The sequence below is a fragment of the Anguilla anguilla genome, chromosome 3 (assembly GCF_013347855.1).
Source record: "Anguilla anguilla isolate fAngAng1 chromosome 3, fAngAng1.pri, whole genome shotgun sequence".
Lineage (NCBI taxonomy): Eukaryota > Metazoa > Chordata > Actinopteri > Anguilliformes > Anguillidae > Anguilla > Anguilla anguilla.
Window position 1 is genome coordinate 52,985,937 of NC_049203.1, and position 21,968 is coordinate 53,007,904.

Below are 21,968 nucleotides of genomic sequence, written 5' to 3' on the forward strand. Positions count from 1 at the left end.
AAAGGAGTGCAATATTGCTCCCCTAGTGGCCGTAAGCTGACTAGCGCTTAAGTGGCAGCACTTCCCGGCTTTGATTCTCCACTCTGGTCCCTCTGAAGCTTGTTATTGTCGTGGTGCCCGTTCAGATATAGCGAGATTAAGCAGAGCACTGCCAGTGCACATTGTTTTTTTTTACATTGGCAATAAAACACTAACATGAATGGAGAGAACGGTATGAGGCAGTAGCCTATGGGGATCGGGAGCAGAAGGCTTCGTTTGTGCCACATGTGCACTCATTGGGCAAATTCAGACTTGCTGAAATAAGTCAACCGTTGAATAGAACAGAAAATTGGTTGCGTTAAGAAAATGTGTAGAGTGCATAAGTTTTGAAACTTAAAGTGTGTGTGTGTGTATGCACACTTGCTGGATAAAATTACTTGATACAATAACTTAATTTTCATAATTCATCAAATTAGAAAAATGCTCCTACATATCTGTGAATCTTTATTTGAAGCCCATTACTGTTATAACAATAGATAACAATACCAGAATGTAAAAAGTGTTCACAAAACGAATGTTGAGAATTTTCTTTTGGGGGGGGGGGGGGGGGGGGGGGGGGGGGGGGGGGGGGGGGTATTGATCATTTAATAAAGTTGAGTGTGTTCCATGTTTGATTATTTTTATGCCTTCCATCTTCCTGTAACTTACTAATTTCAGTGAGCAGTACAAATTGTGTATTTATTTTTGGCTGCCCGCTAACACGCAAAAAACCCTGCGGTTGTTAAGACCCTGAAAGCCCATTGGGCAGGCCCCACTTTTCACCTCGCGTGACTCTGTTTGTGCTCTCTTTTGTGTTTCAGGTCTCGCCTGGAGAGCCATCTCAGTCCTCTGTTGTGGTTTATGAGGAGCAGAAGTCCTTACTAAGTTGAGGTGGTCCAGAAGATGTTAAAGAAATGATAGCAGCACCAGAATTACAAGCAGAGTTTCACTACCCTCAGTAAGAATTGCGTTTTACACAGTGCCTTCTCTTGTCCAATTAACTTTTTTCAAAATTTGTCCAATCATGACATTTAAATGGGAGCGTGACCAGTGTGAACTCCTAATCACGTACCCACATAAAAACACAAGTTGTAGACCCGCATAGTACCCTGAAGTTTCCCATTTACCGTACCTGTTTATTTATGGTAATCATTGTTGTTCACAGGGAAACTGACACGCACTTCTCCTCTGACACGGACTTCGATGATCCGGATGGCAGGAATTCGACCGGGGGGAAGGGGAAGGTAAGGAGCTGTGTGTTCCCCGTTATCCGTGCGTGTTTGGAGCCGTGCGCGGCAGCCGGACGCTGACCGAGCGCCTCGTCTCTCTGCCGCAGACCGTGAAGAAGGGCAAGAGGGCTGCCGGGGAGAAGGGGAAGGGTGCGGCCTCGGGCAAGGCTGGAGGACTCGGGCGCATCAACGGCCACCACCAGGAGAATGGCATGGAGAACATGATGCTGTTCGAGGTGGTGAAGCTTGGCAAGAGTGCCATGCAGGTTGGTGACTCATGACTCCTTGGGGTCTTTGTTTTCTCTCTGGTGCACTTTCTTCCCTGTTTCCTTGGTCTCCGCTCTCTGTTTCCACGCTCCCAGGTCTATGTTTCCTCTCTCTCAGGTCTCTGTTTCCTCTCTCTCAGGTCTATGTTTCCTCTCTCTCAGGTCTCAGTTTCCTCTCTCTCAGGTCTCAGTTTCCTCTCTCTCAGGTCTCAGTTTCCTCTCTCTCTGGTCTCAGTTTCCTCTCTCTCTGGTCTCAGTTTCCTCTCTCTCAGGTCTCAGTTTCCTCTCTCTCTCGTCTCAGTTTCCTCTCTCTCTGGTCTCCGTTTCCTCTCTCTCAGGTCTCAGTTTCATCTCTCTCAGGTCTCAGTTTCCTCTCTCTCAGTTCTCAGTTTCCTCTCTCTCAGGTCTCAGTTTCCTCTCTCTCAGGTCTCAATTTCCTCTCTGTCTGGTCTCAGTTTCCTCTCTCTCTGGTCTCAGTTTCCTCTCTCTCTGGTCTCAGGATACTGAGTTTACTCTGTGGCTCACACAGGTTTCCCTCAGTTGTGGAAAGTTTGTATTTTGGATGAAAGTCATGGAAATCAGTCAAACCCTGCTGTCCTTTGAGGATCATAGCAAAGTGGTGAAAAATATTTTGCAGAAGTAAAACTGCATCCATCTTTCTTGCTGGCTCACTAGAAGGCACTATCAGCACGCACAAGTCAGAACTGGACAGTTGGCTGGATTGTACATTTAACCCTCTGCTAAAAGCTCTGCCAGGATCATTCGCAACTATGTCTGCACAGATTTAAAAAATATTGCAAAAGTAACATCTCAAGAAGTATTTAAATCAATTCCAAGATTTTAATTCCAGTAGAATGAGTGGCAGTTGTATGTTTTATTCTTGAATTGTATGTTCATTCTTTTTCAAGGTTCATGAAAAAAATGCAATTTGAATGGGAATTTTTTTGCCTTCATTGTTGCAAAATGGCCATTTCCTTGTATGAAAGTGTTATAGTTGAGCACTTACTCCTTGCCAATTTAATGAAAAAAGATGTGTGTACATTTCAAGCAATTTGTCTTTTCCCCTGTGGAGACGGATGGCTTTTGAAATTCTTATTGACTGTTCTGTGCCCATAGACTGTTGTTGATGACTGGATTGAGTCCTACAAGCATGACCGAGACATAGCACTCCTGGACCTAATCAACTTCTTCATCCAGTGTTCAGGTTGTAAAGGTAAGAAACCGTCAGCACTGTATTGACTCCATCTGGCCTTGTTTCATCCCGGGGCTACACCAACAGGGAAGTAATGAGATGGCTTTGGGACAATTTGGCAGTGTCCAGGTAGTTTTGGTTTTTGTTGTGGTGGTAACAATGAGATGAAATTATTCTGTAAAAAATTATAATTAGCAGTGTAAATGATAAATATTATTATTGTTTGTTTTGTTTACTTGTTACTGTTATAATTGCTGTTGTTGTAATTTTTCAGCCTGTTTAGAGATGTCTTTTGTCTGTCCTATTTTTTCATCCATATCGTAGGGGTGGTCAGCGGGGAAATGTTCAGACACATGCAGAACTCTGAAATCATCCGCAAGATGACCGAGGAGTTTGACGAGGTACCCTTGGAAACCACCGACTCTTGACCGTAACTCGATCGGTGGCTGTGTTTGATAACACGATAGATTTCCAGAAACTGCACTGCGTACTGCTCCAGGCTGCCGGGGACACGAGTTCATTCCCCTCTGCTTCCGCCGGCAGCCTGAAGAGATGTTACACGCAAACCAAATGTTGAAGCGTTGTAATTTTCGTAATGGATAACGACAGGTTATTTGGCGATAGCCGGAAAGCGTTTTGGGGTAACGTTTCGATAGTCCATTGTTGCAGTTTATTTGATTGCGGTGGTCTCATTAGCGCTGTCCGAGCTTAGTGCTCACACTTGATTTATCCCCTCCTGCTCCGGGCTCTGCTCCTGTGTTGAATTAATTGGGCCTCTCTGCCCGCTCTCTGTTTATCCGACGCACGGGATATCGATCGGCCATAATTGCACCGCTCGCGCGAAAGCGCCTCGGATTCCCCCAGCCGCTCGCTCGTCCCATCGCAATTAAGCGTCCCGGTGTTTGTTAAATTTTTTAATGGAGTTGCGCGAAGTGGCCCGTGGTTTAAACGCAGCCCCCCCTCCCCACCCCTCCAGGACAGCGGAGACTACCCCCTGACCATAGCCGGGCCGCAGTGGAAGAAGTTCAAGTCTAGTTTCTGCGAGTTCATCGGGGTCCTGGTGCGGCAGTGCCAGTACAGCATCATCTACGACGAGTACATGATGGACACGGTCATCTCGCTGCTCACCGGGCTGTCCGACTCCCAGGTCCGAGCCTTCCGGCACACCAGCACCCTGGCAGGTTAGCCCCGCCCACCCCACGCATTCCGTATTTTCAAGTGTTTATTCGTTTACCGTCTGGTCAGTCAAAAGACCCTTTTTTTTTAGGTATCTTATGATGAATTCAGAATGATGGAGAATGAATCGGCGTAAAACCCTTTAAAATCCTCAAATGTTAATATAAGGGTGTCTGAGAAAGGCTTCTGTGTTGAATTTGTCATTTATTTCTAGTGAAGTGCAGGTCTGACGTTAAAATGTGTGTGTGTTTGTGCGTGTGCCTGCCCATGCAGCGATGAAGCTCATGACGGCTTTGGTGAATGTTGCACTGAACCTAAGCATCAACATGGACAATACTCAGCGTCAGTACGAGACCGAGAGGAACAAGATCATCGGCAAGAGAGCCAACGACCGCCTGGAGCTGCTACTGCAGAAACGCAAAGAGGTGAGGAACAGCGGTCCTGCTCCTACACACACACACACACACACCATGCTTAACACACACACGCTGCCCCCACCCACCCCATGCTTAACACACACGGCCTCCTTCCCACTGAACACCACTACATGCTGTTTTGAGTGTGCCTGCATCTCAGTCGCAGGATAGTAAGGATTCCGTACATTTCAGATGACGTGCTTTCTCTTTCCACCCTCCCCCAACAAACGCAAAGAGTTTAATCCCGAGATTAAATTTGCTATTCATCTCCACGCATGGCTCTTTTAAATGCGTTTAAAATCAGCGATTCACCTTGAAGTTTTTAAAGGGAGATGACCTTAATACACCACAAAAGTTTGAATCAAAGGTATCGGGCAAGGAGTAGCCGCTTCCTTTGAAGTGCAGAAAGTGTGACCTTCCAGCCCAGCGCCACTGCGTCAAATATGAGACCCGTTCCGCCGACCGAGCCAGAGTCTCCGGCCGATCACCTGCCAGCGCGTCGCTGATCTCTGCGGCCAGTGTGTGTGTTTGTGTTGGGCGTGCGCGTGCGGATGCGCCAGGGCTTCTCGTAGCGGTATCTGCGTTTAGCTGGCAGTGTTAATTAACGTTGAGTTACATAACCACGCTGCCTGCTGGGATACCATCTGCTGGCTGCTTTAATTATGAAACGGAGGATGGCGGTGCGCGAGGTCTTTATCGCGCAAACGAGGCCCGCAATCTTTTTCAACTCCTGCTAACGACGAGCGCTTGATTCTCTTCCTCTTCCGTACGCTGGAAATCCAATTAAGCCTTTTTGTGAATGACAAAACCAGAGTAGCCGGCCCTGTATGAAGTGAGTTATGTCAGAAAATACTGGCAGGTGTAGTGTGCGTGTGCATGCAAGGTAGAGAGGTGGGGGGGGGGATGGGTTTATCTGGCATTATTTACTGACTTGCCATCTGTTTTTCCTTTCAGCTTCAAGAAAACCAGGATGAAATTGAAAACATGATGAATGCGATATTCAAAGGCGTTTTCGTTCATAGATACCGGTATGTGTCGGCACCAGCAATGTCTTTTCTTTCTCTCGTTGTGTTTAATTGTACTTGTCTACGTATTAAAAATAGATGTATTATAATAGATTGAGTTTATATGCTGATGCCCAAGCAGACAGCCACACAGAGATCTATGCTTTTACCTGCCCTATGTGTGTTGGTATGTGTGTATTAGTCAATTCTGATGATAACACCGCATAATGTAGTCGTATTTAAATGCAGAAAAATTTAACGTAAACTTTTAAAAAGATTGTTCTATGAGGATTTCGTCTGTGGTACTTTCAGTTGGTCAGCATATTGGGAGTGGGACCTCTGCGCTAGTCTGTTTTTGGTGCGACTCCCCGGGGGAAGAGTCCTTTTCAGGGGGAGCCGTGCTGGCGTTTATTTTCAAAACCCATTGAGAACGCTCCTCCTCCTCCTCCTCCTCCCCCTCCCCCCCCAGCGACGCGATCGCAGAGATCCGGGCGATCTGCATCGAGGAGATCGGGGTGTGGATGAAGATGTACAGCGACGCCTTTCTCAATGACAGCTACCTGAAGTACGTGGGGTGGACCATGCACGACAAGGCGAGTCATCCTTTAGCCCCTCCCCCAGCGCCCCGCCGCGCACGTTTATCCGCAGCCCTAAAGCCGTTAGCTCTAACGGGCCTCTCTCTTTCTCCGTCTCCCTCTCCTGTTTACAGCAAGGTGAAGTGAGGCTGAAGTGTCTGACCGCGCTCCAGGGCCTGTACTACAACCGCGAGCTCAACACCAAGCTTGAGCTCTTCACCAGCCGCTTCAAGGTGAGCCTCCCCACCACCCCCCCGCCTCCTTTCTCCTCAGCGACAGCGGCATCACCTCCTCAAAGCTCTCCCAACTGCCCCTTCTCCGCTACAGCGTTATCAGGGCCATGGCTGAAATGAAAAGCCTCTGGTCTGCCCTTATCTCTGCTGACATTGTACACCGCGCTAAGTCTGCGCCGATGTGCGTGTCTTTTGCCGTGTGGCGGTGTAATCATCTCTCAGTCGGATTAATGTAAAATGAGTCAGCCGTATTCATTATGACTCTACATCTCCGTGGAGGTCCTCTTTTCCTTACTGAACAGTGGATATAGTTGCATTTAATGTGACCCGTTTCTGAGTGTTTTTTCATGTTGACTGATGTTTGAAGCGTGCAGCGAGTGAAGGTTTTTTTCCTCCCCTGAACAGGACCGCATCGTCTCAATGACACTGGACAAGGAATACGACGTCGCAGTTCAAGCAATAAAACTTCTTACCCTGGTATTACAGTAAGTGTCCGCGGCTTCCGGGAACTTGCGTGAAATGTGCGTTTGGGAAATGCGGCTTTCGTTTCGACGGCCGCGTGCTGAGCGTCCGCCATTTTGCCTTGTGCCCACAGTAGCAGCGATGAAGTTCTCACGGCGGAAGACTGCGAGAGTGTGTACCACCTCGTGTATTCCGCTCACCGGCCAGTAGCTGTGGCGGCGGGGGAGTTCCTCTACAAAAAGTGAGTCGCGTGTTTGACATTTATTCTCCGACAGACAGTCACATTTCTGAGGCAGTATTTGACGAACGGTGGTCTTAAACAAATGAGATTCCTCATTCCTAGGTTTCCTCGTCTTCCCCCCAGAACAGACTGCTTTAGAGAAGGTAGATAAAGATAGGGAGGCGGAGGCAGGCAGGAGGCGGAGGAGGCGGAGACAGGGCGGAGTCGGAGAGAGAGAGAGCGAATCCTCAGAGGTAACTCGGGGAGCGTGCTCACTGGAGGCTGTTTAGGAGATTTGTCTTTCTGGCGAAAGCGCGCTGGGCTGTGCAGAACGCCCCCGCGGATCTTCCCGCTGCGAGCGAAATGGATTTAATTTTCAGGCACGAGGATGGGGTCCAAACCCCGTCAAGACAAAGATCAAAGTAACTTTTTTTTTTCCCTCCCCCAATTAGTGAGGGTTTTACGCCTGGCTGCTTGAGATGCAAGGGCAGGTTGCCAGATTGTGTTTGAGTTTGGGTGAGCAGAGGCAGCGTCAGGCATCTTGACTAATGCTCTGTGCTCTGTGGCAGAGCTCCTCTTGAAGAGCTCTGCCACACAGCACAAAGCTGTAAATGGGTCCCCTGGATAGTGCAGAAGCTCTGGGCCTTGGTACAGAGATGTACCCTAAAATGTTCGAGACATGTCAGAGGGGGTGCATTTCAGTCAGTGTCCTCAGCAGCTCTTGTATCTTGCCCTAATGGGACAAGGCCCTGAACGGGGCTGCGTGTTTAGCTTGCGCTTGCTTATAGGTTAACCATGAATAAGTTTCATCATTAAATCTGGTCTACAAAGTTGGTTAACTGTGCTTGGAATAATATTGATGCGTTCACAGCCATGATCCATTCTTACGTGGGCAAATGGTCTGTCAGCTTTGCTATATTCAATGAAACCGTAACCGTGCACAATATTATCATTTTCATTCATTATTTAGTTCAGACAGCTGAGGTGTATTTTTCATAATAACATTAAAAGTTTGAGAAAATCATTGTGAACAGGCTCGCTTATCTGGATAGCTGCGTTAGCTGCTTTCTCAATTGAATTTGGCAGTTTGCATTTAGCTTTTGTTCCCCATTTTCTAATTTTAAAAAAATTAGCCTTATTTTCCTGCTCTGCAGGTGGGAGACTTTCTAAAGGCAAGCAAGCAGCACTTCATTATTTTTATTCTTCATTTAACTGATAAAAAAAACCCAAGTCAAATACAAAATTGGGCATTCTAAAAAAAAAAAGAAACAAATTAAAAAAAAAAAAACAGTAAATGATGATGAGGAGGAGTCACCGCGATCGGCAGAGTGTTACTCATACGACCTGGCTGCCCTATGCAGCTTTGAGGTCAGAGCGTTCGCTGTGGCCCGGTCGACTCGTGCTTCACGGTCGCGATGCGGTTCGTCTTTCCCAGACTCTTCAGTCAGCGCGACCCCGAAGAGGACGGGATGCCCAAGAGGAGGGGCAGACAGAGCCCCAACGCCAACCTCATCAAGACTACGGTCTTCTTCTTCCTGGAGAGCGAGGTATGGCTAACGGCTTCTCTTCACTGGCTTTGCTCTCAAAAGGGTGTGGGTGAAAAGCTCATTCCATACGTCTCGGCGTGCTGTCACGAGACTGCTCTTTTATGACAACCGCCATCACCTCCTTGCTCGTTCTGTATCGTGACTGTGCTGCGGAAGTGCGGGGGTGGGGCTACGCATTCGGGGGCGGGATCCTCTTGTAGCAGAACTGGTAAGCCATGAGACTGATGAACCCAGGCTGGGCCATCGTGTAGGAAGTTCAGTGCACTGCTGTGTTTACGTTGGCGATTGGCAGCGTTCGTTTGTTTTGATAAAGGTTGTTTTGTTTAAATGTAGGTTCAGGGGGTCACAGATTCAACTTTACACCACCATTTCTAATGGCTTAAACTTTGCTACATATGGAAAGAAGGCATGTGTGTGTGTGTATTTTATCGATTTTGCTCTGATTATGATTAAAACTGAATGTCTGTAGCAGGAAAAGGGCAATTGTAGAGAGAGGCTTGTAATGTTAGAACAGTGTAACTGAAGGATTGAGGCCGAAGACAGATGTGTATGGCTGTGGTGGTGCGCTAACGTGCTATCCTGCCTGTAGCAGCGTTGATGAGGTCACAGACACTGCACTAACATTCTTATGAGATTTTACAGATAAAAGTAATGCAGCACTAATAGGCTGTTCCCCTTGTAGGGGAGTTGTTGAGTTTAGAAATTGCAGTAAGGGCAGCACGGATGCACGCTTCTGCCTGTGGGAGTGTTGATGAGCGTTCAGATTCCAGCAACACGCTAACATGCTGTTTTTCCTGTTGGAATGTTGATGAGTGCACAGATTGCAGAAATGCTGCACTAATGCGCCGTTCTGCTTGTTGGAGAAACGGTGAGGTTTTCTGTGCTAACTTGCCCTTGACCCCTGACCCCCTGCAGCTCCACGAGCACGCGGCCTACCTGGTGGACAGCATGTGGGACTGCGCGGCAGAGCTGCTGAAGGACTGGGAGTGCATGATCAGCCTGCTGCTGGACGAGCCCCTGCCCGGGGAGGAAGGTAATGGGACAGGAGTCACCCACCGTGATTCACCCAGTCGCGCACAGTCATGCTATATTCCAGCCTCTTTGTACAGATGGATTTCAGTTATTCCTGCAGCTGAGATGCGTTGTCCAGTGGTCTTTGGATCCAGTCTTACTCTTCTACAATAATAATACTAATAACAGATATAGCTGCCAGCAGGAGTGAACAGGGTCCAAGCAGGGTTGAGCAAATCACACATAACTGCACAGTCTTGTGTATCATTTGTCAGGATGTAATGAATGACACAGAATACCTAACTGATCGATCTTGGAATGGAAGGATTTTAAATGCCATCCAGGTAGCTGAGGAGTTGGTTAAAAATATGAAAAATGCATGCTTCATCTGATGGTGGCACTATGGAGCCACAACTATTTATGCTTAGTGTGCTTTGTGGACTGTCACGTCCAGGTCACATGCGCTATTCAGTGGGGGTGAGTATCGTTAGTATTTTTATTGATACTACTACTACTGTTATCAATACTGCTTTTGGTTTGGTACTTCTTATTATCAGTGGTATTATCAGGTATTCTTTTATCAGTGGTTTTTGATTACTTTGGAAGAAAAAAGACAAATTATTTTTAACAATAAAGAATTGAATAACAAATTATTCTTCTGCAGGGGGGCAGCAGCAGTGGTTTAACTAAGTCACTATTATAGACACTCTAATATCTCACTGACAACAAATGAATAAAATAAACAGTATTTTTTTTTACAGGAGAAGGTTAGAAGTTCAAACAAACAGAATGCAGAACTTAGAAAATTAGCTATCCTCTGTCATCCACCCACTCCCAATAGCTGCAGGCACAAAGGGACTTTGAACTTGGCTTGGACCGGTGGTAGAGGGAGGAGGGGTGGGCTGGGTCACGGTGGCTGCAGCTTCGGCCTGACAATCTACGATGAGTTGCCAAATCTTTAAAATATGTTTCTAACAAAATAATTAGCTTTCTTTCATTGGCCTATTTTTAATAATTCGTTATTAGCCTAGTGAATTTTGTACTTGCCCCTATGCGTACAACATACCTGCAGTGGATGAGAAATGTAGGATTGCGAGCAAAGCGGTTGAAAAATCTGTTTGGTTGCTTGGATATCGCTTGTTTTGCCTCCCTTACTGGCAGTTGTTTTATTAGATTTGTGGCAGCAAGCCTTGTCGTCATCAGCTCAAGTGAAATGTAAACACACTTGAGACCGCTTGTGTCTCGTGCAGCGGAGTTGTTCCATTAAGGCCGTGGGCATTTGGTCATTCCAAATTAGGGTGGGAGAGAGATCCCATTAATGCTATCTGTACCTTGATATCTTACCGGGATACTGAAAAATGCATCTTAATGCAAGGTGTGAACTGGGGCAGTGAGAGAAAGCGGAAAGATTATGTTTGCGATATTTCTGTAAATTCCATGAAACCTGTCGTTATGGAAATCTCACTCCAGTACTTTTTCCAGTACCGATGGCAGAACCAATAACAGTCGGAACTTATGAATACTCCCGGTTTTACTCATTTAGGACTGGTCCTCATTTAGAACCGGGTTTCAGGGGGCTTCCCTGTTATTCTGAGGTTAGGCATCGCTTTCTTTTTGCTCATATTCGCCCCAGCTTTTTAAAGTACGTCAGCATCCAAGGGGTCTGAATCCTGCGTTTCGCCCATCGATCTCGGACATGTTCATTTTGGCCGTGGACCGCAGTATTTTAAATTATGGAAAACAACATGGCAAATTAACTGTGTAAATCTTATTCAGCCCTCTATACTGAGTGTGTAGACGCCATATTTTAATCTCGGCTTAAGAATGCCAGAGCTATGGTAAAAAAAATGCACAGAAAATGTACCTTTCCTGAAGGTGGCGCTATAAAGCAAAGAAACTGTGGTCAGAATCCCTCGTCAGAGTCCCAAATATTGTGACAAATCTGTCAAACCGCTGGCATTGCAAGTGTTGGATTCTGCTCGACTCGAGGAATCTGTCCCTTGGCCTCGGGGTTTGTGAGAGAGTGGCCAAAATGTAAAATGCCGTGTTGTAGCGCCTCCGTGTGGCCAGTGTTGGACGGGTTTTAGTGGCTGAGCGGCGGGTGGCATTTGCAAGCTGCCTGCCAGATTTTCCTGAAGCTTCCCCTCCCTGTGTCCCAGCGCTCTCGGACCGGCAGGAGACGGCCCTGATCGAGATCATGCTCTGCACCATCCGCCAGGCGGCAGAGTGCCACCCCCCCGTGGGCAGAGGGACGGGCAAACGGGTGAGACTCCGCCCTCGCAGCGCCGCGCGGTGGGCCGCCGCCAGAGTCGCACTGTACATAGTCACCGCTGTTCCATTAAACACCTTAAACTGAGAACATTATATGTACAATCGGTGTTGAGCTCAGACAAGTGTATTGCTTATCAGGATCATTTTTTGGCTATAAACTTATCTCATTTAGATGTTTTTTTTTTTCCTCAGCCTAATAGCACCTTATTGTAATTATGACTTTGGTGCCTATCATTGCTCTTGGGGTGTTCCCATCATTGCTCTTGGGGTGTTCCCGCTGCATGTTGGCTTTGTAAACCGCCCCGTGCGGTTAGCCGCACCTGCGCGGCGGTTCCTTTGATCTCGCTGTAATCTCTTCCTCAGGTTTTGACGGCGAAGGAAAAAAAAACCCAGCTGGACGACCGGACTCGGATAACCGAGCTCTTCTCCGTGGCTCTGCCCCCTCTGCTAGCCAAGGTGTGTGCTTCCCCCTGACCGGACCTGAAGGGTGTAGCGCTGTGTGCCATTCCAGGGTTTACAGTTAGCCGGCTAGTGTACGGAGCCTGTTCAGTACACTGCCATACATGCCTGTCGTTGAATAGTGAAAACTGCTATTGTCATCCCTTCACTTAGTGTGTCTAAACTGGTTATTTATCTTCTAAAATGCACACAGGTTTTTATAATGTTTTTTCCTCTTCTCTTTTCTCTCCAGTACTCTGTAGATGCTGAGAAGGTGACCAATCTTTTGCATCTTCCTCAGTTCTTCGACCTGGAAATATACACCACAGGGAGATTAGAAAAGGTGAGCGCGGGCGTGCCACAGCACCCCCCACCCGTGACCTCGCCTGGCGCGCGGCGGTTTTAAAGGTCTTTACCGGATTACCCACGAGCCCCGCGTTCTCGTCTTTCCCCCCCCGCAGCACCTGGAGTCTTTGTTACGGCAAATCAGGGAGATCGTGGAGAAGCACACGGACACGGACGTGCTGGAGGCCTGCTCCAAGACCTACCACGCGCTCTGCAACGAGGAGTTCACCATCTTCAACAGGGTGGACATCGCCCGCAGCCAGCTGCTGGACGAGCTGGTGGACAAGTTCAACAGGCTGCTGGAGGACTTCCTGCAGGAGGTGTGTGTGTGTGTATGAATCTGCGTACATGATAGTGAAGCTGTTTAGGATGTGTCTGTGTTCATGCTGAACCGAATGGACTGAGATTTATGTGTCTGTGTAGTTAGGTGTGTAAGTGCCACTGTTAGAGCTGTATGTGTCTTGGGGGTGTGTTAAGGTGACAGTGGTTCAGTTTAAGGTTCAGGGGGGTTACTAAGGAGCTGAGCGAGGTGAACGGGCTGCATGTTGACTGATTTGGTTCTCAGGGGGAGGAGCCCGATGAGGACGATGCGTACCAGGTCCTGTCCACGCTCAAGAGGATCACCGCTTTCCACAAGTAAGAGAGAGTGACCGATTTTCCCGCCATTTTGTCTTCAAGCGGGCGGTTGATGTTTGACCTGGTTCGTGTCCCCTCTCTCCCAGCGCGCACGACCTCTCCAAATGGGACCTGTTCACCAGCAACTACAAGTTACTGAACACGGGCATTGAGAACGGGGACATGCCTGAGCAGGTGAGCAGCGCTGCGGCCCTTCTCCACCCACTGAGGGCCAGGAGCCCCCTCTCCTCCCTCCGGGGTCCCGGATCCAGAGCCCCCTCCTTCCTCTGAGGCCCTGGGTCCGGAGCCCCCTCTCCGCCCTCTGAGGGCCCAGATCCAGCCCTCCGCCAGTGCGTCTCTAACACCGTCTCTCTCTCTCTCTCTCTCCAGATCGTCATCCACGCCCTGCAGTGCGCTCATTACGTCATCCTCTGGCACCTGGCCAAGGTCTCGGAGGGCAGCTCCAAAAAGGTGCGTGTTGCTCAAACAAACGGTGCTGCTCTGTGAGCTCCCCGAGCTGGCCTACCCCCTCTCCTTTTTTACCAGTCTTTTATTAAACACAGCTTACTGTGACTACTGTGACGTTCAAGATGTGTGTCCAACTTCCAAGTGACAACTTTAATTGATATGGCAAATTACTTTTGTAAGTACGGCAAAATTACAGTAGCCCTAACAATGTCGGTTTGTACTATGTGTAGTTGGAACACTGTGGCTTATGTAATTACATGTCTTAGTCTTTTCCCAAGCGATAACCTCTAAATCTCGTTTAACCTTTAATAATGTTACAGGTGTCTACAGTTTGTACTTGCATTGACATTTTACTTGCCGTTTTGTAACGCTTACTTGCCCTAAGTAGGTATAGCAGCTCTAGGAAAAGTACAGACGGCCTCTGCCAAATGGTCTTCAAGTCGCGTCTCAGAAACGTCTATCGGATGTAAAAATAGCATTTCGAAAAAGGAAAAGCAAGAGAACTTGCTTGCAGGTCATTTGGGAGAAGCTGTCAGTCTCTTGTCTTTTCCCTCCGGGATAGTGCATGCTAGTCTGAGAGAACTTTTGTTTGGTACCTTTTAATGAACGGTACTGTGTGGGTGAGCTGATGAGGAGGGATTCTGTTTAATCCCTGGCTCGTTCCGTCCCCGTGTCCCTGCAGGAGGACATGGTGACTCTCAGGAAGCAGATGAGGGCTTTCTCTCTGATGTGCCAGCGCTACCTAACAAATGTGAACACCACCGTCAAAGAGCAGGTCTGTATCGGATTCGGTGTCCTCCAGTGTCGAAGCCTCTCTCCGGAGGAGGTGCCGGTCGCCCCCGGCAACGAGCGGGCGCGCTCACCGATTGGCTCCCCGGTTTTTCCCGCAGGCTTTCACCATCCTCTGTGACATGCTGATGATCTTCAGCCACCAGATCGTCGCCGGGGGCCGCGACGTCCTGGAGCCGCTGGTGTACACGCCGGACTCCTCCCTGCAGTCCGAGCTGCTCAGCTTCATCCTGGACCACGTCTTCATCGACCAGGACGACGACACCAACAGCGCAGGTGAATCGTGTAGGGACGAGCCGAAGCTCAAGGCCATAGATCTCTTAAACAGCTGCCCTACTGACCCGCCACCTCTCATTTGAAGCAACGGCCTGTTTTGTGTGCTCATTGGTTTGTGCAGTAATCCCTTCCAACCACTAGAGGGAGACAAATCGTTCTTCAGCACGCCTGCGATTTGTGCTTGTGAAATGCAGGCAGTATGATGGACACGCTGCGCTGAACGGTGCAGACGCGATAATGAATGCGATGCAGGATTGTGACGGCTTTCTTTCTCCTGCGCTCGGAGCAGATGGTCAGCAGGATGACGAGGCGGGAAAGATCGAGGCTCTGCACAAGAGGCGAAACCTGCTGGCGGCCTACTGCAAACTGATCATCTACAACGTGGTGGAGATCAACACCGGGGCCGACATATTCAAGCAATACATGAGGGTACGCGGGCCTTCGCCGTCTGTCTGCTTTTAGGGCTCGCCGTTTGCGCTCCCGTTCCTTTCCCCTTTGACGTGACTTCTCTGTCCTCCTAACAGTATTACAACGACTACGGGGACATCATCAAGGAAACCATGAGCAAAACGAGGCAGATCGACAAGATCCAGTGTGCGAAGACCCTCATTTTGAGTTTGCAGCAGGTAAGAGCGGTGCCCAAGTTTGTGATCCTGCACGTTTGAGGTGAAATGTGAAATTCTTGTTTGCGCAACCAGTGAATTCACTGAATAAATTCCTTGAATAATATTCTTTCGTGTTTGAGTGACTACCAATTTGTCATAGCCTAGATGTGAAGTAGATAAATAAGTGCATAAATTCAGTCGTGTATGAACGTGTAGCAGTTATCTTCTCAATGTATGAACACTTGTAATTCTTCTGCAGCTGTTTAACGAGATGCTGTCGGACCTCGGGTACAACTTTGACCGCTCGTCCTCGGCCTTCTGCGGCATCAAGGAGCTCGCCCGCCGTTTCTCCCTCACCTTCGGCCTGGACCAGCTCAAGACCAGGGAAGCCATCGCCATGTTACACAAGTGAGTCAGCCCTACGCGCACCTTTGCCTCAGCCTTGTTGGGCTTTGAACTGCCCTGAAGCTGGGTCAGTTCATATAGAGAACAGAAGCGTGTATTTCCGTTTGAGTGACGTTGAATGGAAACCTTGCAATCTCCGTTTCTCTCTCTTCCAGGGACGGCATCGAGTTTGCCTTCAAGGAGCCCAGTCCGCACGGAGAAGGACACCCGCCCGTTAACCTGGCCTTCCTGGACATCTTGAGCGAGTTCTCCTCCAAACTGATGCGTCAGGACAAGCGCACTGTGTAAGCCATCTGGACGCGCGCTGCTGACGAGCCCTGTTCAGGGACCGCAGCCGCTGTGAAGCCTGAAGGCTCTTCACCGAGAAACGTTTACCGTTTTATCTCTGCGTGGAAAGTGCCTAACAAGCAACCCAAGTGCAAGCACAGGAGAAACTTAGTATCGCTCAGCCCACGCAGTAGGGAGCAATAGGGAATCGCGTATTGGAGTAAATCTCATTGGGCGCCACAGGATTGTTGCGCTTCAGGCAGTTGTGAGAGAGATTTTATCATGGCTGCACATGCATTTACCCAAATCTGAGAGGAGCTGTATTCTTTGTCTGATGAGCTCTAATGAGCGTGTGTGTGTGTGTGTGTGTGTGTGTGTGTGTGTCTGTCCCAACAGCCACGTGTACCTGGAGCGGTTCATGACGTTCCAGATGGCGCTGCAGAGGGAGGACTGCTGGCTCCCGCTCATCTCCTACCGGAACTCCCTGCAGGCGGGCGGGGACGACGACACCATGTCGGTGGTGAGCGGCATCAGCAGCCGCGGCTCCACCGTCAGGAGCAAGAAGGCCAAGCCGGCCACCGGCAAGCGGAAACTGGCCGAAGGTGAGGGGCCGTAGTCCCCGTTCTCAGATACTGGGGCTGTGTCGCTAGGTTTACCCCTTTAAGGTGTACCATCACAAATGTGTGATTAGAATGTTTGTAAGTGTGCATTCTAATGCTGATGTCACAATCACTACTCGTATTTGAAAGCAATAGAATTCTAGAACACTGACTTAGAATTTTGAAAAACGTTCCAAAAAAAAAAAAAAAACCTCTTCAAAGGGTTAATGGCCTGCAACACTAGTAGGCCATAGAACTTCTCACGGCTCCTCTGAGCGAATGAGAGCTTGGCGATACAGGCGAGAGGACGCCCGCGGCTAACCCCTCCCCGTTCCGCCCCCGCAGCCGAGGAGAGCAGCAGCAGCGGCGACAGCATGTGGATGAACCGCGAGCAGACCATGCAGACCCCGGTCATGATGCCCTCGCCGCACCTCACCTCCACCGTCATGAGGGACCCCAAGAGGATACGGCCAGAGGAGAGCTACATGGGGGTGTACGCCCTGCCCCCGGACCAGCAGCAGCAGCAGCAGCAGGCCCAGCAGCAGCAGCACCCCCACCCCCAGGCCCCACAGCCACACCACCATCAAACACCCATGGACTACAAGTAAGCATTCCCTGCCACTCCCGTGGGACCTCTGCAGGGCTAGCCCAGAAACACAGACAGCACTCCTGCATAAGGCAGCATTATTCTCGATTATGCCTTAAAGCTGCACCAGACGACTGTATGAAAGTCGTAGAGCTTTATTCAAAGAACATTATAGTAATGGCTCTGCTTCACACAAAATCTCCATGCCAGTAATATTTACGGATTAATCATATAATTGTGGAGTGATCTAGGAGACGGCATCAACTTAGCATTGCATTTCTGTGGTATAAATAATGTACAGGTACAGAAAGGCAATTGAAATACAGCATTTACACTAGTGGAATGCACACACATGATGTATTTTACCATTTGTATTGGCCTTTTGGATTGGAAATCTAATATTGTTACTCGAGCACCTTTGCAACTTAAATAGACAACCTAGACAACATGGGCTTCCTCTTGGCATTTCTTTATAGCTGTGTGTCAGTGCTCTACATTTTCTGTCGTTTTGCAGGCATACTTATCCAGAGCGACTTACATTCTTTGTTTACTGTGACTTTAATAATGGCTGGATGTTTACTAAAGCAATTCAGCTTAAGTACCTTGCTCTAGTTAAGTATAATGACAGTGCCCCCACCTGGGAGTTGAACCAGCAGCCTCAGTCACAAGCCGAGTTCCCTAAAGACCCACTAATGCTCGGTAAAGCTTTTCCTGTTAGACCCCTTTAGCTCTACCCCTGTCCCTAACCATTATTAACCAGCTTTGCTAGCCAGCATCGCTGCCCCAGTTTTAGGCCCACTTGGTAAGCTAACATGCTAAATGAATGTATAAAATAGCCGATTGTGGCCAGGCTGCATTTCTATGTACTGACATTTAACAGTGAGTGAGACTGATGAAAAGAATTAGATATCGACTTTTTAAACGTAAAGCTGCCATAAATGTGGACCACCACAACATTAGTTGTGAGTTCACTCTCGTTGACGTTACTTCTTTTTCTTCTTTAAATTGCTCTGGAGTGTAAAAAGGTTTCACCTTTGAGCAAGGTACTAAGCTTGAATTGTTTTCATTCAATACCCAACTGTAGAAGTAAATAACAGAAGTAGTAATAAAGGACAAATACAGTGGCCCCAGCTTTACGTAATTAGGTCTTTGAAGATGGCGCTAACAGAGGTGTTTGGTAGCCATGGACACGAGCGCTGATTAGTAACTCATCTGTCTGCTTTCAGCACCCAGGTCACTTGGATGCTCGCCCAGAGACAGCAGGAGGAGGTCCGACAGCAGCAGGAGCGAGCGGCTATGAACTACGCCAAACTGAGGAGTAACCTGCAGCACGCCATGTAAGGGCATCCTCCCCCCGTGGACGCGCAAGCGTGCAGACGGCCCAAAACCCAGTAATGGCCGACCCAGGAATCCTCTGTGAAAATTACAATTGGGGAGTGCGATTCGTTTATACGCGTCAGCAATTTATCAGTCGGCCTTGTAAGAGTTACAAATGTATGCAGGGAGCGTTAATATGGACCACTGATGGGCCTTCAGACACCTGCCCCAGAGCTGCCCTCCATTTGGGTTTGTCACAATGTTAGTTAAACCAGCATGTTACTGTATGGATGACCGCTCGCCTACTTGTTTCCCCAGTCGCCGTGGAACCGGACTCATGGAGGATGACGAGGAGCCAATTGTGGAAGATGTGATGATGTCATCTGAAGGCAGGATCGAGGACCTCAATGAAGGGATGGACTTTGACACCATGGATATTGACCTGGTATGATCTGCGACTCTGAAGGAACCTTGAATGATGATGAGGTTGACTTTGTCTGTGTTTTGTTAAAAGTGCACACACACGTTCATACATTTTATAGAATCATTGACAGCCAGTAAGAATTTCCTGTCCTGTCCGCATAGCAACCCAACCAAAGCAAAGCGTGTTGTGTTGATGCAAATGTGGCTTCAAATGAAAACATGCCTGAATATATTAGCAAAGGAGCTATCAATGTATAGATGAGAACATTTTATTATTTTACTGTTTGTAAACGGATTATAGTCATTATTTATCCTTCTCATTCTTTTCACTGTCTGATATATTTTTTTTACGTTTTTTTTACAGCCACCGTCAAAAAATCGCAGGGAGAGATCAGAGCTGAAGCCTGACTTTTTCGACCCGGCTTCAATCATGGATGAGTCTGTAAGTCTTCTGTGTGCTAACCCGATTTCACTTTATCGTGTGTGCAGTTAGCCTGTCTGAATTTAGCTAGCCGACAACCCTCTCTCTCTCTCAAAAACACATTCTCTGATGTGAGGGTTTTCCAGAGTGTGTGTACATTAGGTGCACACTCTTATCCCCACAAGATGGCACTAAATGTTATGAAAGAGTAGATTAAGCAGAAATTGCTTAATTGGTGCAGAAATTTAAATCTGAAGTCTTAATTCTAATAATGAGGATGGGGTATTAATGTGCAGGAACTAACTTTACATTAAATTAGGTATATTATGTTGTGTTAAAATTGTAATGCCAGAGCTGAAATGGTTAGCAAAAAGGATTTGAACTTGCTGTGTCCGATGCAAACAAACGCTGAGTTTTTCTCCCTCTCTCGTAGGTCCTCGGAGTTTCCATGTTCTAAGCTAATGTTGGAAGGTGTATGGAAAGAGGATGTTTTTTGTGTTGTTAAAATAAACCTCTCGATGCTGTGCAGGTGTGTTGTGTGGAGAATATTTCACACACATTCTATGGACTAAACTGCACCTGAGGCAGCATTGCTTGCCCTACAAGGGGACTTGTTTAAACTTAAAAAAGAAAAAAAAAGTTTTTAAAAAATCTACTAAAACATGCAATCATTGGGTAAGCTTTATCTGTTTAGTTACACGGTGGCTGACCAGTTTTGAAAGCTATGGAATCTAGGGTTGTCTGCAGCCATATATTTAAATTTGTTTTTAAAAAGTGAGGATAAATGTCATCTATTGTCAAAGGCATCATTAACAATGAACTCTCCTGGGATCTTTCGGAAATGTGGTATTTTCTAAAAAATAAAAAAATTGAAATAAAAATATAAAAAGGGGATAAACTTTTTTTTGTAACTTAAAAAAAAAACTTTGTTTAATGTATAGCCCTTTGTAATAGTAATTAGGTGTAAATTAGTAATTTATAAACAGGTTATTGCTCATCATAGTTGCGTATCAAAATATTTTATTCTTCTGATCTATCTGATGTGTGAAAAATGGAGGGAAGTCTCCAGTTCTTTTTCGTTTGTGTTTTTGACAACCACCCCCCAGCCCCTCCTCCTCCACCCACCCCCCCACCCCACTGACTATCTTGTGCAACTGAGGAAATAGCCAGGCCCCAGAGCGTGGCAGTCTCTGGGCGGGTTTCTGCATTGAATCACTTGCAACACGGAATCCCCGCTAGTTCTGAAGATCTCCACGCAGTGCAGGAAGCAGAATGTCGGTACATTGCGGTAGTCACAAAGCTTACCCAAAGATTTGAACTGTTTGCCGGTCCTTTTCAGAGACTAATATTTACGAAAGCCAGTGGAAACCTCTCCCGTTGTGCCACTGTATTGTGTCTAATTAAAGCAGAGCTTGGTATAGTATGTTTGCTGAAAATAATTTTCTCAAAACAGATATACAGCTTATTAGAGTGTTGGAATAGGTATCTACCTTTTAAATAAAGTTATATATAAATTGGTGCTGATTTTATAATTGTGCAGTTAGTTTTTCTTACTTTCAAATTCCGACCTAAAGTTGCAAGGTTCCAGAAATGTATAAGAAACTGTTAAAAAAAAAATGCATGTGTAGTCATGCATCGAGAGATTTTTAAATTTGTATTTTATATTGTTTTTTTTTCTTTGTCTTTGCAAAGTCTTCAGGTTTCTATATCTTTTTTCCTATGTGTAAATGAGTTTCAATAAGAGTCACAAACGGATACATGAAATTCAGCTTTAAGTTTTCCAATATTAATATGTCCTTTCACAAATCCTGATATGAAAGCCTGTAAGATACAGCCAATCTTTAAACTCCTATCGGGAAGTTAATATTACTCTGCAGTGCTTGGGCAGCTAGACAAAGCTTAAGTCTAACATTAACTTATAGTACGAAATGTACATTTTAATGAAATGTTTTGTCTATTGAGGTATATTCTTTATAATCATTCCATGCCTTAGCCTTAACATGCTTGTAATACAGAACTTGTTTTGATGCAGGAATCTTCCGTTTAAGTAAATTAAACAGTCATGTTTAAAAGTTTAATTATTGGGCTGTTTCAGCCACTAAAAATAAAATAAAACAAGTTGAGTGTAATATTGAGGAAAAAGTAGATAAACGGCATATGTTTGTTTTGTTTTTTTTTGTTTCCTTTTTTTTTTTTACGTAATTCATTTACGTAAGTAAATTCTATCATGCTTTGAAAATAACTGTCTAGTGTTTCTGTCCCTCCGAACTGCATTGACAGAACTGTTGAAAGGACTGTGCACATTTGTTTGTGTATGAATGTACATACACACACGTGCACACACAAAACACCCACATATATAAATATATATATACAGTATATTATCTTAACCTTTTGTTTCTCTACCTTCTGTCGTCCAGTGTACTTTTCTGATTTGTATTTATGTCTGGAGACAGTAACTTTTTGAATAAAAGTAAACCTTCCTCAACTGTGTGACTGAAGTGCGGCAAGGTTTGTCTGAAATCTTTTACAGTGCCCTTGTAACCCACTCCCTCTGTCACTCCGTTTGACTGAGACATGGTTGGGATCATTTTTTTTTTAAATCTCCATTTCCAGGTTAGACTTTAGGCTAGCAAGCATTACCTTTTTTATTATAATCTTGAAAAGATACTTGCCAATTTCCCGGACGGAAAATACCTGAAATTAACCCTTGAGTGAAGGGCTTGAGGAACCGAGGAGATGCTGTCCGAGAGCACCGAAGGGAGAAATGACCATGGGGAGCTGGAGTATGGCT

The 21,968-nt window shown here is 46.8% G+C and overlaps 1 protein-coding gene across 2 annotated transcripts in view; it reads left to right on the top strand.

The window, feature by feature from the left end:
* The window catches only part of stag2b (stromal antigen 2b), a 38,623-nt gene extending 16,956 nt beyond the window's left edge, over positions 1-21,667 (top strand). For both annotated transcript variants that reach the window (XM_035411290.1, XM_035411291.1), the window contains exons 2-34: positions 840-976; positions 1,184-1,262; positions 1,355-1,513; positions 2,630-2,726; positions 3,030-3,106; positions 3,682-3,886; positions 4,155-4,306; positions 5,252-5,325; positions 5,771-5,894; positions 6,011-6,109; positions 6,515-6,594; positions 6,705-6,812; positions 8,227-8,338; positions 9,254-9,371; positions 11,509-11,612; positions 11,984-12,076; positions 12,312-12,401; positions 12,520-12,723; positions 12,969-13,039; positions 13,126-13,213; positions 13,409-13,489; positions 14,169-14,261; positions 14,377-14,551; positions 14,841-14,980; positions 15,076-15,177; positions 15,416-15,564; positions 15,717-15,845; positions 16,225-16,430; positions 16,773-17,031; positions 18,240-18,350; positions 18,649-18,775; positions 19,118-19,195; positions 19,608-21,667. In XM_035411290.1, the coding sequence (XP_035267181.1) occupies positions 933-976; positions 1,184-1,262; positions 1,355-1,513; positions 2,630-2,726; positions 3,030-3,106; positions 3,682-3,886; positions 4,155-4,306; positions 5,252-5,325; positions 5,771-5,894; positions 6,011-6,109; positions 6,515-6,594; positions 6,705-6,812; positions 8,227-8,338; positions 9,254-9,371; positions 11,509-11,612; positions 11,984-12,076; positions 12,312-12,401; positions 12,520-12,723; positions 12,969-13,039; positions 13,126-13,213; positions 13,409-13,489; positions 14,169-14,261; positions 14,377-14,551; positions 14,841-14,980; positions 15,076-15,177; positions 15,416-15,564; positions 15,717-15,845; positions 16,225-16,430; positions 16,773-17,031; positions 18,240-18,350; positions 18,649-18,775; positions 19,118-19,195; positions 19,608-19,631 (3,852 nt within the window). In that variant the 5' untranslated portion in view covers positions 840-932 and the 3' untranslated portion in view covers positions 19,632-21,667. The remainder of the gene's footprint in view (positions 1-839; positions 977-1,183; positions 1,263-1,354; positions 1,514-2,629; positions 2,727-3,029; positions 3,107-3,681; positions 3,887-4,154; positions 4,307-5,251; positions 5,326-5,770; positions 5,895-6,010; positions 6,110-6,514; positions 6,595-6,704; positions 6,813-8,226; positions 8,339-9,253; positions 9,372-11,508; positions 11,613-11,983; positions 12,077-12,311; positions 12,402-12,519; positions 12,724-12,968; positions 13,040-13,125; positions 13,214-13,408; positions 13,490-14,168; positions 14,262-14,376; positions 14,552-14,840; positions 14,981-15,075; positions 15,178-15,415; positions 15,565-15,716; positions 15,846-16,224; positions 16,431-16,772; positions 17,032-18,239; positions 18,351-18,648; positions 18,776-19,117; positions 19,196-19,607) is intronic.
* Positions 21,668-21,968: the final 301 nt, after the last annotated feature.